Source organism: Toxorhynchites rutilus, chromosome 1 (assembly GCF_029784135.1).
Source record: "Toxorhynchites rutilus septentrionalis strain SRP chromosome 1, ASM2978413v1, whole genome shotgun sequence".
NCBI lineage: Eukaryota > Metazoa > Arthropoda > Insecta > Diptera > Culicidae > Toxorhynchites > Toxorhynchites rutilus.
In genome coordinates, this window is record NC_073744.1 from 80,845,358 (window position 1) to 80,862,522 (window position 17,165).

The 17,165-nt window shown below is 39.1% G+C and overlaps 1 protein-coding gene across 8 annotated transcripts in view; it reads left to right on the forward strand.

Annotated features, from left to right (window-relative positions):
• LOC129761969 (juvenile hormone esterase) overlaps positions 1–17,165 on the forward strand; it is a 48,843-nt gene that overhangs the window by 11,274 nt on the left and 20,404 nt on the right. For all 8 annotated transcript variants that reach the window (XM_055759843.1, XM_055759842.1, XM_055759838.1 and 5 more), the window contains exons 3-7: positions 9,033–9,155; positions 9,218–9,519; positions 9,576–10,285; positions 10,340–10,518; positions 10,580–10,863. In XM_055759843.1, coding sequence (XP_055615818.1) covers positions 9,033–9,155; positions 9,218–9,519; positions 9,576–10,285; positions 10,340–10,518; positions 10,580–10,863 — 1,598 coding nt within the window. The remainder of the gene's footprint in view (positions 1–9,032; positions 9,156–9,217; positions 9,520–9,575; positions 10,286–10,339; positions 10,519–10,579; positions 10,864–17,165) is intronic.

The window sequence follows — 17,165 nt, forward strand, 5'->3', positions numbered from 1 at the left end:
TCTATGGTGGGATAGCCAATGTTCCAAGCTTTATGTAGAAAAATCGAATGCATTTAAAGCTTTTCGGAAACGTGGTACTCCTGAAAATTTTCAAACGTATTTAGCCCTTGAGAATCAGTTCAAAAATTTGATCAAAGGGAAAAAACGTGCTTATTGGCGAAATTTCGTGGGAGGTTTGTCACGAGAAACGTCAATGAAAAAATTATGGAAAGTGGCTCGAAACATGAGAAATCACTCTTCATCCAATGAAAGCGAGGAATATTCACATCGATGGATCTTTAATTTTGCACGAAAGGTTTGTCCTGATTCAGCTCCTGTGCAAAAATTTGTTCGAGATATACCACAAGATAGGTGCGATCTTGATTCCGAGTTTTCGATGGTAGAATTCTCTCTTGCTCTCCTTTCATGTAACAATTCTGCTCCGGGATCGGATAGAATTAAGTTCAACTTGCTGAAAAATCTCCCTGATGTGGCGAAACATCGCTTGTTGAATTTATTCAATCGGTTTCTGGAGCATAATATTGTTCCAGATGATTGGAGACAAGTGCGAATTATAGCTATTCAAAAACCCGGAAAACCCGCGTCCGACTTCAATTCGTACCGCCCAATAGCAATGCTGTCTTGTATACGGAAATTGTTGGAGAAAATGATCTTGTTTCGCCTTGATCGATGGGTTGAAACGAATGGCCTACTCTCAGATACACAATATGGGTTCCGCAGGGGCAAGGGGACGAATGATTGTCTTGCGTTGCTTTCTTCAGAAATTCAATTGGCTTACGCCGAAAAAAAACAAATGGCTTCAGTATTCTTGGACATAAAGGGGGCCTTTGATTCTGTTTCAATAGAGGTCCTGTCAGACAAATTACACTCTCGGGGTCTGCCGCCTCTATTGAATAATATGTTATATAACTTGCTTTGTGAGAAACATTTGAATTTTTCTCACGGGGATTCGACAGTAAGTCGGGTCTCCTACATGGGACTCCCCCAGGGCTCATGTTTAAGCCCCCTTTTGTACAACTTCTATGTAAGCGACATCGACAATTGCCTTACACAAAATTGCAACCTAAGACAACTTGCAGATGATGGAGTGGTGTCTGTCGTAGGATCAAACGAATCCGAACTGCAAGGACCCTTACAAGATACTTTGAACAATTTTTCAACCTGGGCCATTGGGCTAGGGATCGAATTCTCCACGGAGAAAACAGAGATGGTGGTTTTTTCTAGGAAGCATAGACCAGCAAAACCAAAGCTTCAACTTTTGGGTAAACCGATCACTCATGCTATGTCTTTCAAGTATCTTGGGGTCTGGTTCGACTCCAAATGTACTTGGGGGGCCCATATTAGGTATCTGAGTAAAAAATGCCAACAAAGAATAAACTTTCTCCGTACAATTACCGGCACCTGGTGGGGAGCCCATCCCGAAGATCTTCTAATGTTGTATCGAACAACTATTCTCTCAGTGATGGAGTATGGCAGTTTCTGTTTTCAATCAGCTGCCAAAACACACCTCATTAAACTCGAGCGAATTCAGTATCTTTGTCTCCGTATTGCGTTGGGATGTATGCCCTCAACGCATACCATGAGTCTCGAGGTTTTGGCAGGCGTACTCCCACTAAAAGATCGCTTCAATTTATTATCTCTTCGGTTCTTCATTCGGTGTAAGGTTATGAACCCATTGGTGATCGGAAATTTTGAGCAGCTGATCGAGCTAAATTTTCATTCTGGATTCATGAGCTCATATCATGAATTCGTCTCCATGCAGGTTGATCCTTCTTCGTATATTCCCAACCGTGTTTGTTTTCCTGACTACATCAATTCCTCTGTGCATTTTGATCTGTCCATGATGCAGGATATCCATGGAATTCCAGATTATCATCGATCGGGGATCGTTCCTACGGTTTTCGAAGCAAAGTATGGGCGTGTCAATTGTGATAATATGTACTTTACTGATGGGTCCTCTATGAATGAGTCCACAGGATTTGGAGTGTTCAACAATTTTTTTAGCACCTCACACAGTCTTCAGTATCCTTGCTCAGTGTATATTGCTGAATTGGCAGCAATACACTGGGCGCTGGACAGCGTCGCCTCACGACCTGTTGAACACTATCACATTGTAACGGATAGTCTTAGCTCTGTCGAAGCTATCCGTTCAGTGAGGCCGGAAAAGCACTCGCCGTACTTCCTTGAGAGAATACGAGAAATTTTGAGTGCTTTATCCAGACGCTGTTATGTCATTACCTTTGTCTGGGTCCCTTCACATTGTTCAATTCCGGGTAATGAGAGGGCTGACTCATTAGCAAAGGTAGGTGCAATTGAAGGCGAAATTTATCAGCGTCAAATCGCCTTCAATGAATTTTATTCTTTAGTTCGTAAAAATACCATCGTTAACTGGCAACGCAAATGGAACGAAGATGAATTGGGCCGGTGGCTCCACTCAATTATCCCTAAGGTTAGCCTCAATCCGTGGTTCAAAAGTCTGGAATTGAGTCGGGACTTTATTCGCACCTTCTCCCGACTCATGTCCAATCACTGTTCGTTAGACGCGCTGCTTTTTCGTTTTAATCTTGCCGACAGCAATCTCTGCGGTTGTGGCCATGGTTACCACGATATCGAACACGTTGTTTGGTCGTGCGAGTTGTATCTTGTCGCCAGATCGAATTTAGAAAACTCCCTTCGGGCTGGAGGAAAGCAGTCCAATGTGCCGGTGAGAGATGTGTTGGCTCGGTTAGACCTTGATTACATGTCCCAAATATATGTTTTCCTTAAAGCTATCGATCTTCGAGTGTGATTGTTTATACATCCTTTTCCCTTCCTTTTCGTCCTTCGCGAGCTATCGGTTCCCTTCCTACTAACATTAGAATAAGTTAAATTGTAAATACATATTAGATGTAAGGATAGTTCTAAGAATTGAGTGTGAAGTGTCAGTGTGAATGAGAATGTGAATGTGAATGTGAGTGCGAGTGTAAACACACATCTCCTTACATCCCATCCTTTTCCTAATGAAAATGTGTCACCCTTCTAAACTCGAGTCGACCGCGAGTAATCGGTTTCCTATTTCATTAACCATAGAATTAAGGAAACAACATGTTGATATATGCTAGTTGATATATAGTTAAGAGTTTGGCTCCATTAAACTTATGTAACTGAGCCTGTAAAAATAAACGGATTAATAAAAAAAAAAAAAAAAATACAAACACATTGGTTTTATTTTGGCAGGTTTCTGCTAGAAGTATTCTATGTCGAAAGTCGGAAATTCGAGATAAAATAAGAAAAAAAAATAATTCGATTTCGGTTGCGCACTCCAATATAGCGCGCAAATATACCTTTCCAACAAGCTATAGTATGACTCGATACAATGAATACAACTAGAACTACGCGCTTACAACGACACCTCGCGGAAATACCGCAGGACTTTTTTGACAGCCTAATATTAGACCCTTTTTTTATTAGGGTGCCCATTTCCATTTAAGAGTGGTCCGAAAAATCCATTTTTTCACCTTTTTCTCAAAGATGACTTTTTTCGAAAATTCATAGCTTTTGAACTACTGAACCGATTCAGACGATCGATATATCAAATTAAAGCCGATTACTTATTCGTTTTCGGAAAAATATTACGCTTTTTCAAAGTCAACCGACGGTCATTTCTTGCCTTTTCTTTCAAAAATGACTTCGTAACTTTTGAACTACTAGACTGATTCAGATAATTGACATATCAAATTGAAGCCAATGAAAAAATATTACACTAGCGAAAATATGGATTCAAGTCGGATAGATCTAGTCTAATTGCATAGGAATATTAAACGAAGACTGAAAACAAATTAAATTTGAAAAATCATAACTCAAAAACAAAAATAGATACATCTTCGATTTTTAAATATCTTATGTAGAAAAACCTCAGCATTCATGAAAAAGTATAAAAAAATTTAGCGTCCTCTATCTATAACCGAGAAAACCATGGAAAACTAACACAATCAATAATTACGAAAACGAAAATCCAAATTTGGCGTACATGTAATATTTTTGGTATCAATTTGATATGTCGATAATCTGAATCGGTTCAGTAGTTCAAAAGTTATGAATTTTAGAAAAAAATCATTTTTGAGAAAAAAGCGAAATGGAAATGGGCACCCTAATAAAAAAATAAAAAAAATATTTTGCGATAAAGAACAAAACTACCACTTTTCGGTTTGGCATGGAATGGCTGTATAGATATACGAAACAATAACATCAAGAATATTATTTTAAACGCTTTCATGTCAGATTTGAGTGTCGAATGTCGTTTCCATTTGACACTCTCTCAACAAAAAGTCCACTGTCGATGCGATGAAACCAGCTCAACGTATTAATCTTTGGAAGCATTGGAAGCTCTCTTGAACAGCCTGCCGAATAATTTTTTTTTTTGAGTTTCATCCATTCAAAAAAATCAACATGATCAAATTGTTTTGTTTGAGGTTCATCCATTTGAAAAAATCAACATGATCAAATTGTAATATTGAAATATATTGATATCGCGGGACATTTTCGTTTCTTTTGCCAAATGGGTTGAAATGCAAGACGTCTGGTCAGTTTACTCTAAGGATACTTGACAATTTAAAAATAAATTTGATTTGATGAAAAAAAAACGATTGGTTTATGTTTTTTAGAGTAAACCATGTGGTGTCGAGTGAAGCTTTCGCCCACGGGGCGGAAGAGTCGATTTGCACCCCCTATCCCCCGCCAGAAAAGGAATCAACTGTGTTTATTCAATTTATTCATACAAATTCGGTTCATTCTGCACCCCTAAAATCGTACACCCGCCCTCTCCGCACGCCCCAGTCGACGCCACTGAGTAAACCTAAGAGTTTACTCTCGTTGAACTATATTTTATAGCAAGACATAATCGAAACCAATCGATTCATAGATGATGTTTACAATGTGAATATTTTGGACTTGCTTCCTCATTTAGTGAAAATCTCATAGACTTCGAATCTTGTTCAGAAAATTGATCATACAAAATACTTTTTTCATGTGAAACTTTTCCTAATTTGAGGCCCAACAAGACAGCTGATGACATTGTCACGATGTTATTCTAGAAATTCTACCAAATTAATTTTTAAGCTTTCAGATAATAGTTAACAAACATCCTCTAGGGTTTCCACAGCCTTTACAGCGTTTCTAAGTAGGACATTTCTGTGTTGTTGAGTCAGCGAAAGATTCCTAGTTTGGAATCTGTAGTTTATTTCCGACAACTTTGGCCCTTGCCTTTTGCTAAAGCATAAAAAAGTAAACGAAGCCTTGCAAGATGAATGAAGATGACGATTGACCGCCATTAGTTTTATTGTTGTAACATAACTAATTTCAACGTGAAATAAATGTATATGATAGAAAAATTGTTGTTTGTTATATTTGTCAACATACCGTATTTTAAGATAGTGTTTTTAAGAGATTGTTTTTCAAAGCAAATGCCACATACCAGTCTGCCCTTTAGTCTGATCGCGTAACCAGAAAAGCTCTCCATAAGCGGACAGTGTTGTGCTTTCGTCAATCGAGTGAACGAACGACGGCCGGTGGTTTATAGTAATTATAGTCGCTTAAACCGCGCCATGTGTCATGCATGCCAAACTTCGCCACATGCAACACCGCTTAGTGGTTAACAAGCTTTGCATCTTTAAATACTTCTAAAAAATAGACGTGCAGAAAGACATCCGTTGTATTGATGACCGATGACATTAATGAAGACATGTTTCTAGCATTTCAGAGCAGACTAGTCAAACTAAAGTCAATGTCATGAGGGGCTATCTATTAGCATCTGAATGATCATTGTTATATGAAGACCCTGAACAGATGAAAACAAAAGAATAGTGATAAAATCAATTGAGTAAAAGTGTAATTGCCTCTTTGGCGTGAGGATGATTTACTGTGTTGGATGCTCTTAATATCCTATTTGATTAGCTTAATTTTTCTCCGAAATCTCATCGAACGAGAGTCTGGTTCATTAGTTGATCACCTTGACTTGTATCGATTCACAAATTAATCGGCACTCCAAAATGTAGCTTCATTGATCTATCACATGGAAATCGACAGAGTGAGTTGATTCATTGCATGTCGATCTGTGATGAAATGACTGACCTAACTATGTCAACAATACGGTGAGTGTGTGATTAAAACGTACCTTGGAATGGTTATGTTCGCAAAAACAAAGAAACCGGCGGACTTTTGCTTTGTTACAGCGGAAACGGTTCACCTCGAGGAGCTACAGAATTGGTTCAAAATGAGGAAAGCAAATTACTTGTTGACACACCTACAAAAAGCATTGTGGCTCTGTTTGTTTTCACTTGAAGCCTATTAGCACCTGTCCACGTTTGTGTAACTAGTTTTTGAATAGAACAAATACATAATATAGTACAGAAGAGATATTACCTCAGAGCAACAGCACGACTTTGGTGTGAATGTTTCGCTCAAACCATGTCTTTAGGAAATAAATAATTACCAGTTTTGCAGCACCCTGATGTATCAGTAACAATTTTTTATTGTTTTGTGAGCTGTGAGCAGTAGAAGTAGTTACTGAATTGTTATTGATTATGTGCCGCTCCATATGCGATGCCGTCATGAATAGAGATATTCTCTGAGTATTCAGGGGTCCGTAAAGTTAGTTCCATAAGTAGAGGGCGAACACGAAATTATTGCGACACCGAAAATGTCATGCCAATTTTCTTATAATGTTTAGAATCAAACCAAAATTTTAGGGTAGTTTTATACATATATCTACTACAAAAATCAAAAGAAAAGTTAATCGATGGAGCCTTGAGTGTAAAATTGAACGCATTTTCGCTTGATCAAAGTCTTTACAGTGTCATCCGGTACCAGTTTCTCAGTTTTCTTTCCATTTTCTTAACATGTCCTTTTCGTCTTTGACTGTCTTCTTGCTCTTCCGAAGTTCCCGCTTCATTGTTGCCCAGTACTGCTCCACCGGGCGCAGCTCCGGACAGTTTGGCGGGTTCATGTTCTTTGGAACAAAATGGACAGAATTGGCCTCATACCACTCCTGGACACATCGAACTTGCTCTTGCAGGTGAAAAACTCCAACCCCGGAATTTGCCTAAAATCGGCTTTTATATACGTTTCGTCGTCCATCACACAGCAGCCATATTTTGTCAGCATCTTCTCGTAGAGCTTCCGTGCCCGAGTTTTAGCCGTCGATTGTTGCCGCTCATCGTGGTTTGGGAAGTTCTGTACCTTGTATGTATGTAGTCCAGCTCTCTTCTTTGCATTCTGGACGTAGCTCTGCGACATGCCGATCTTTTTAGCCAAATCACGACTTGAGACGTTGGGATTTGCTTTAATAATCCGCTTCACCTTTCTCTCCGTCTTTTTGTTCTCCGGTCCCGGTTTTCTTCCAGCTCCTTTGCCGTGGTCCAACGTCAACCGCTCCTGGAACCGTTTCAACACTCTGGAGACGGTTGAATGGTGAATGTTCAACATTTTTCCCAACTGCCGGTGCGACAGGTCAGGAAATTCCAGGTGTTTGGAAAGAATTTGTTCTCTCGACTCGCGTTGATTCACGTCCATTTTCGTTGAATCGAAAAACACGACTTCGAGTTTGACAGCATGTAGACAATACACATCAATGAGAAAGTGTGCAAAATTTGGTTGATTATTACCCAATGGTAAAAATGTTATGCCCTGTTGAAAGTGTCGCAATAATGTCGTGTTCACCCTTTAGTGTTGAAATGAAATACGATAAGTTTGATATTTGGCTCAATATCTATGGAATCAATGTTCCTTCACTGATTTTCAGCTATTGTTTTAAAATACGACTACGTTGTTTGACGTGTAACATTATGTTTAAAAAAAAATATTTCGAACATTTTTATATTTTTCAAGCAAATTAATTTCACCTTCTTCGACTATGTCGGTAAAATCAAATCAGATCTAGGTGAAAATAAAACCACAATCCCATTTAATTGGGTAAAACAATAATAAAATAAATAAAGCACAAATGAATCATAAATTCCTGCATAACTTCTTCTTCAATGGCACTAACGTTCCTAGAGGAACTTCGCCGTCTCAACGTAGTATTACTTGCGTCATTTTTATTTGTACTTAGTTGAGATTTCTATACCAAATAACACGCCTTGAATGCATTCTGAGTGGCAAGCACTAGAATACGCGTGATCACAGTGCAAGTCGGAGGAAATTTCTTTGACGAAAAATTCCCCCGACCAGAACGGGAATCGAACCCGAACACCCGGCATGTTAGTTATGACGCTAACCACTCGGCCAAGGGAGCACAATAACTCGAGGTCTAATCAAGCAAATGTAGCCAAATTTGGGATGTGCTGGTTTTGGAAACGAGAAATGTTTTCCTCCGACTTGCACTGTGATCACGCGTATTCTAGAGCTTGCCACTCAGAATGCATTCAAGGCGTGTTATTTGGCATAGAAATCTCAGCTAAGTACTAATAAAAATGACGCAAGTAATACTACGTTGAGACGGCGAAGTTCCTCTAGGAACGTTAGTGCCATTGAAGAAGAAGAAGAAGAAGAAGAAGAAGAGGGCTGTTTTCTCGGAATACGAGGATGGTTCAGGGTACCAATGAAAATCGTCGTATCGATTTTTCACACGGGACTTACTGCGAAATGTTGATTGGCACGATAAAATACCCTATGCAAAATATTTGCGCATTCGGACTTCATTTACTGTTGTTTTTTCATTTAAGTTTTCTGAAAATGAATATGTATGAATATACTCTTGTTTAAACAATGCATAATGTAACCGCCACTGCATTAATCACCATTTAACACGAAAACCGGAAATCGATGGTTCACTAAAGAGTTCCAAAGTTTCCAAAGTTACTTAAAGTACCATCATGGTGTTGTTGGTAGCGGTTACTTAACTCCCATTAAGTCAGCCATGGCAAACTGCCCAAAACATGTAACACATTCAATTTGAGGTGCTAAACGTAAAATTTCTCCGGGATTTCACACCTCATTGTTCAAAAACGGCGTGAAGCAAAACAACTAATATTTGCGCCCTTCTTTGCATCTTCCAGGAAACGACCGCGTGGAAAACATTCGCCGGTATAGCACGCGAATCCGACTCACTCAATTCGTTGGTGCGGTTTATTCCCCAAACCACGATGGGATTCGTGCGAGAGGTTGTCAATTCATTCCGAGTAAGTTTCGTAATTATGATGGTAAATATATCATAACTGAGTTCAATAATAACTTTTCGTAGCAAAAAGAAGCGCACGCCATCGTACTCACCCGGAGCGGTGCTCTCGAGGGTCGCGTGCAGAGAGTGAAAGGAGGCGGTCGCGGTGATATTTTCGCGTTTAAAGGGATCCGTTACGCCCGACCTCCGATCGGTGACTTACGTTTCAAAGCTCCCCTGCCAGAGCTGCCCTGGAAGGGAATTCGTAGTGCACTAAGAGAGGGTTCCGTATGTCCCCACAGGAGTATGATATTGGACAACTTCAAAGGAAGCGAAGACTGCCTTTTTATTAACGTTTATTCACCAGACTTGCCGTTTGGGAATTAGTAAGTCAGTTTTCAGTACTGCATACGTGCAGAAACAATAACAACGAATATTTTAGTAATCCTAGTTTTCCCGTAATGGTTTGGATCCACGGTGGTGCATTCTCGTTTGGGTCCGGAAATTCGTTTCTTTATGGTCCTGATTATCTTGTACCAGAAGGCGTTGTACTTGTCACCTTCAATTATCGGTTGGGTCCACTCGGTTTCCTGAGCGTCGGAAGAGACGCTCCAGGTAACGCAGGCATAAAAGACCAAGTGCTTGCCCTCAAATGGGTACAGGAAAATATAGCCACCTTCGGTGGTGATCCAAATGATGTTACAATTTTTGGACAATCTGCAGGATCGGTTTCGGTGCAATTGTTAATGATATCGCCACTAGCTAAAGGCTTGTTCCATAAGGCAATAGCGCAAAGTGGTTCAGTACTGAATCCTTGGGCAATGGTGAAAAATACAAGAGAGCGAGCGTTCAACTTGGGACAGCATTTAGGATTCTACTCCAACGACACCGAAGAACTGATTAGTCATTTACGAAAAACAAGTCCACAAAGGATCATCGATGCAGCATCGAAAACAGTCACTCTAGATGACGTAAAGAGGAGCATAGGACTACCATTTGTTCCATCCATAGAGAATTGGTCAGGAGAAGATGCTTCTACCGAGGCTCCTCTGATAGCGGAAGATCCAATAAAGATTATGAGAAGAGGTGATTACAATCACGTGCCACTTATCACAGGATTCAATTCCCACGAAGCGATGCTGTTCTTGCGAAGTAAGTTCCTCTGTTCGATGATTGAACGGTTGTAGTTTTATTCATCCCTTGCAGGAGTTCGGAAGGATCCAAAGTTATTACAAAGCATCGATGAAGATTTCCAACGAATGATACCTTTTGATTTGAACGTTGAACGCGATACCGATGAAGGTGCATCTGTTACGCGACGCATTCGCAGTTTTTACTTAGGTGACCAACACATTATGAATTCAACAATTCAAAATATGATGGATGTAAGTGAGGCAATCACTACAAGCATACCTATATTGTGAAAAACATTTTTTCATCATACAGCTAATGTCAGATGTGATGTTTCTCCACGGAATCAGTGATTTTGCTCGGTTACACGCCGCCCACAGCGGTCCGGACTCCACGTGGCTATACCGATTCGCGTACGATGGCTCGCTTGGAATTTACAAACGAATATTGGGCATCAACTGGCCCGGCGCGTGTCACGGTGACGAACTTGGCTATCTGTTTAGGTTTGGGGTGCTTAACATTCGACTGGATAATTCATCTGTTGAGTTGCACACTCTGAAGAAAATGACTAAAATGTGGACCAACTTCGCCAAATATAGGTAAGTGATATCACACGTGTAGGCACTGTATGAATAATGCTATGAAAGTCCGGTTTTGTACTAATTTATGCTTTGTTGCAAGATTTTGCGTAAGCAAATTTAATAACATGTACAAGGGATAGTCGTTTTATTTTTAGTACAATGACGGCTACATACGTAAAATCTGACATCAACATGGACAGTTTGACGTGTGCAATGACATTCTTGCTCTCAATGTACTGAAATTCGTACGTTGTTTGTGTCATACAGTGATTTGAAAAAATTATCTCTGCCTGAGAAAGTGATGACAATGTTGAATTATTAAATTTATCAAATAAGTTGGAGATAAATATTTTCATTTACCAAGATAACCTTGAATTATTGATTTCGCTTTGATTTCGCGATACGTCACATGTTTTCAACTGTCGAAATAAGCCAGGATAAAAGTTGAGTAAATCACCGCATCACCGATCTTAAAACTTATTGAGCACCTCTCATATTATTTGTGTAACTAAATCTCGACTGGTAAACTTTTTGTGTTCTTTCGATCGTTGTGATCGTTAATTGTTGCAGTACAGCATACCTTCATTAATTAAGACAATCATCTTCTGACTGCATCAAGTTCAACAAAACGTTCACACCAGATCGCGGAAAAACCATCAGTATCGTTGTACGCCTATTATCGTATTATTGTTCGTCGGTTTTTCGTTTTAAAACCTGCTTCATTCTCCAAAGTCAAGGCCACTGAAGCTATACCACTATCTCTGCGATTGGAGTGCACAGATACGGAAAAGCTTGCGAAGCGCTCGAACACGAGTTGTTTTTTTCAACAAAATAGAAGGGTTTTGTGCGGTACCAATTTCGCGCCGTGTTGTTATTATTGTGTTAACACATATTCCTCTGCACTAGCCCAACATCAATATAAAAATTTTCAAAATCGTGCTGTGCGTGGCATAACGAGGGAAAGATTCGTCTCTTTCGAAGCATGAAATACACGAAATTAATTTTCGATATATCCGACACTAAGAACGATCTTGAGACAATAATCATTTTCGGACATTTGGAAGGGCGTTTCCTAATTTAAAAAGTTCAATCGGAATTTAACCTTTTCAACAAGTTGCAGCGAAAATTAACGCCGAAAGTTGTTGCGCCTTATCAATGCCCCTAAGCGCAGGAAACTTGCACTGGGTTCACTAATAAATTCGTATTGGATCTAAACGACCTCGCCAAATCATTATAATCAAACTAGATTTTGACAGAAATTTCTATGACGGTGCATGTTTCTGGCACCTTAGGTAATTTGTATATAACAAAACGCCACGGGGAAATGTTTCGTCAGTCGTCAGTAACTCTTTTGTTAAGCTAATTGGTGTAACTGCGATCACAGTTAACCCCTTGCCGTACGATTTAATTTCCAACAGCACGGTCCAAACACGAGCACATCGAGTTGTTCCACTACTCTGCTTAGCATGTGTATCTTACATGGGCGTCCTATGATGTGCAAATACATTTTATGAACTAGCAGTCCCACGAACATCATACGCCTGAAGCTATGTAATCAATCTATGAAATCACAATTTCTTTCAACAGCACGATACACCACTTGTGAGGTTTGATGTTGTACGTTCTGGCACAGTCTATTCACCACGAGGGTGGTTCGACGTTGTACGCGAAAGGGTTAACATGTGAGTTACGTTAATAAAATGCATTGAATTAAAATATATTTTTTTGTGTTTTTTGTTTGATTTTCGTCGACGGTCATCGTCTATTGAGTCCCATATCCGTTTGATCTTCATCAAAGAATGGACCGTAACTCGGGTTCGAGAAGACCATGTTCCCACGGTACAATACCAAACACGGTCAAACCTTCACGTATTCGCTCGATATCCACGTAAAATTTATCATTCATTGATTACATCCGATATCGTTCCATAGATTCCATAGATCGTTTAAACATTCAAACACACTTACAATATATTAGTTATGTTTTTATTTAACAACTAAAATATCCACTACAAATAATTTAAAGGCAGAACAACGTTTACCGGGTCAGCTAGTCTTACTATAAAATTCAATCGGTCGATCCAGAACTATCCAATAAACGTGGAAGCGAAAGCGAACGAATTGAAAAAAAACAAGCATTCGGTAAATATTGAAGAATAGAACCCATTTCACAAATTGTCCGAAATTGTACGACGTGTTTGGCACGTAAAATATTTCCCCGCTTTGGTTCAATCCCTAGCAACCGAAAAAGTAGTTTGTTGGTTTATTTCATTGAATTTGATCAAAGAGACTGGATAAATGCATTAATGCCTGCTTTCACAAAAAAAACATACTCAGAGCATTGCAATGCAGCTGAGCAACGAATGAACGGCCGAAAATGTATGCCGCCGAAACCGTGAAACGAGAAAGTGTCAGATCAGATTCTATACTTTCTTACTATAAGTGAAAGCATACGTCACTGGAGAGATGGCAAAACATGAAATAATTCGGTGAAAGTGATTGAAAGTTGGGTTGTTTAAGGAGGACAGGGTACATCATCTCAATCCTGATGATGGAAGTATTGAATGAATTTTGCAATGTGGAATTGTTTTTGAAAAATTGTGGGTTTCAATTAAGCTTATCTTTTGACAATATTCCTCAGTTATTTAATTTAAAATTTATTTTCAAATTAATTTCAAATTTCATAAATAACTCTTTAGTAAAAACTTCCGGGGACCCTCAAAAGGTTTAATGGCTTGCGTTTTGTAGGATCATTTCGAGAGCAAGGATTCTTTCTTGTTTTTGCGAGAACAATACACTAATTGGTCATAACAGTTCGGCTGAAAAGTTTATAAGGTAACACCGTAAAAGTATTTTTTTTTTGCAAAATTCAATTTTATTATACAATTATATTCGAGAGCGATACAGCAATTATAGCGATCTTGCAACTTCTCGATACCATTTTTATAGTACTCTTTCGGTTTTTTTCCTCAAAATAGGCCTCAGTTTCGGTAATTTCGGTAATTTCGGTAATATTCCACAGTTGCAATAACTGGAGCAGAGTCCGGATAACGTTTGTCAAGCCATGCTTTGTTTTGCACTGTATTTTTTTCATCAAAAATCAATGCTTTATCAATACACGAAATTCGTATTTTTCCATTTATTTCACAATAACAAAAGTTGCTTCACTCTCAATGCTGTAACTCACGAACCAATCAACCGATTGCTGTCAAATTTAGACACGTATCCATTGTAAGATGGTGCTTTGTGATAGTCAAGTAGATTTTTGCAAGAGGCGCCATCTAGACGTCAACCTTATGAACTTTTCAGCCGAACCATTATGTCGCAATTTGTTTCTTTATATCAAGGCACGCATTGCACTGAGTATTTAACGAGAGGCATCACCGTGCATCGCCATTCAACAAGCATCAAACACGCGTCTAACAGACGCACACAGTTGCAGCGATAAAAATGAAACATCGCGAGAATGACCGTTTACGAAAAATCGTTTCTCGACTCTCGGTCAAAACCGTCAACAAAGCTAGGAGCTTGTTGCATCAGAACAGAGCCAATGCGCACGAGAGCAAATACGAATGGCAACTAGAAGTATCGAAGGAGTGCTATTCACATGTACAAGAAATGAACAAGTTCTAGGTTTCGCGCAACGAAAACATGCAACACACACAAAGCCAAACACTGATGACTAGAAGAGACCTATAATCATTTCCACTCTTCTCTTTTTTCGCCTGCTTTGCCATGGCTCGGGTGGTTGTGTAAATTACAATGCCAGATGCACTTCAAGTGAAACATTCATATACAGTCTATGGGATTGTAATATATAGAATATCAAACAAATCTTAGAAAATTTCCGATTCGATTTTTATGCAAATCGTTAAAATCCGTTTGCAGCAAAAACAGTTATTAACGTTAACTTTATTTCATGAAAACGTGATCTGTTTTCTGATTTGGCACCCTTAACGTAAGCCGTAGTCCTACGTCAAAAATCTATTCTTCCAGCTTTTTCCAGTTTTTTTTAATTGTCTGACACAAATTTTGATATGTTTACAAAACAAAAATAAGTTTGCGCCCACCACCAGCAAGGCTAAATGCAGTGGTTTTGTGATGAAATTGACCACTTCATGAAACAATTAAACATCATATGAGAACAACTTACTCGAATAACTCTTGAACTCTTTCGGACCGCTGAGAACTAGAGACGCGCAATTCGCATTGGGGTCGAAAATTCGAACAGCGCGTGGTTATCTAATCAAATACACTTCGGCCACCGAGGTGCTGCATGAGATGACCGAGGTAACAAAATATATACGAATGGATGAAAACTATGGTAAAGCAATGCAACAAAAGTAGCGAGTTGAGTTAGCAACCCAACGAAAACCGGGTGTAATGCAATGCTTTTTTTTATCTCGCGGTTTGCTTTCCACAACCGAGTATTGTGTACTGCTGCTGCGTTGATAAGAAATAATACAATGTTTTACTGATTGCGTGTTTCATATAGTTACGACTAGCTGACCTGGCAAACGTTGTTCTACCATATAAATCATTTCTAGTGTATATTTTGGGTGTTAAAGAAAACAATGTATTAAAGAAATAATGTATTGTAAATGTGTTTGAATGTTTTAACGATCTACAAAATAAATCGATTGTGATCGATAAAATAATAACGAATATATGAGCGATGGGATTTTATAATTCGATTGAAATCGACTTTTGTTTTCTCAAATCCGTTCACCGTGTCGTAAAACAAACGTCAAAATAATTCATCCGTATTTGTGGTTCAATTTATGGACCACTGGACTGAAATGGACTTATTTTTGACGTGGGACTACGTCTAACCGGAGTATATGGGGGTGAAATGAAAACCTAAACACAGAACATGCAGGAAAAAATGAAAGATTCCGAATGCTTATAACACGAGCATTTCTTAATAGATCGGAAAGATGTTTGCAGCAATTGACAGGAAATATTTCTACGCGTCTGTCGACATTAATAAAATGTAATTTTTCATGAGATAAACAATTGATTAACTCTCTAGAGCACTGAGAGCACAAGGCAGACAATCGGATATCCCCGTCCGGGATATCTTAGGTAGCCGTGATCCTGATCTTCTGCTTCATCTATACATGTTCCTCAGAAACGCCGATGTCAACGTTTAATGATGTTTCCTTCGTTGTGTCCCCGTTTCATATCCCTCCTATCCGATCGATAAACTTTTACTTAGTCGCGGCAATACATACACACACTCTTTACAGATACACGGGCCAAAGGTTGTGCAGTCCACTGATGATTCAACAAGAGCCAAAGGTTGTACCGCTCATGACAACTCTACACGAGCTGATGATTGCGCCGGCTAGTGACCATTCTATCCTGGATTCCTCGAGTCGAGAAAAACGCACCACGCTAGATATGGGGTACAGACTAGGGGGGCGTTGTTGATTAATGGTCAGCTGCATCCCAATAGGAAGTATCCCGTGTCGGGCACACGTACAGAGCATCGAAGACTGCAACATACCAATTATGAGAACACTTGTAATACTAACCTCGAGCCAACCGCGAGTAATCGGTTACATATTACTAACATAGTTGTAAGACAAAAATTGTCAAAATATTGGACTCCCGGCCCCGTCAGGCTAACGCCACATGTGCCTTAATAAAAAATATATTTTGGGAAAAAAAAATAAAAAAAAAAAACTATAAAATGTCAAGCGTTATCTAAACGCCCTAACTGCCAAGTTTTGATTGGCCCAATTCACGGTTTCCCCAACACAGACTTCAAAATCAATGTACCTATGGAAATCCGCGTTGCAAATATACATGCAAGTCGGGGGTGTTCTTGTTCCCACTGACCTGCGTTTCCCTAACACGGACTTCAAAATCAATGTGCCTGGAGGAATCCGCTTTGCAAATATATGCAAGTAGTGGGGTATTTTTGTTCACACCAAAATGTGTTTCTCTAACACGGACTTCAAAATCAATGTGCCTGTGGGAATCTGCTTTGCAATATGCAAGCTGCGAGTACCTTTATACTCGGGAAAATGCCATTTCAGATACTAGAGGTGAATGAACTTTCGCTGTTCGAGATCTACGTAAACATGAGAGATGTAATAATTTCAGAGGGAAATGTAAAATACAATGATCGATTGACAATTCTTCCGTTCACATATTTTGGTAGTTCTAGGCATTATATCAAACGTAAAACATAATCTATTACAAGGCATGAATTGATCTTACGTGGCAACTGTTCAAACTTTTTACTTTTTACAAAGCAAATAGGTTGAATTCAATTGAATTCGAAAATTGTTCGATTCAATCGATAATTTAAT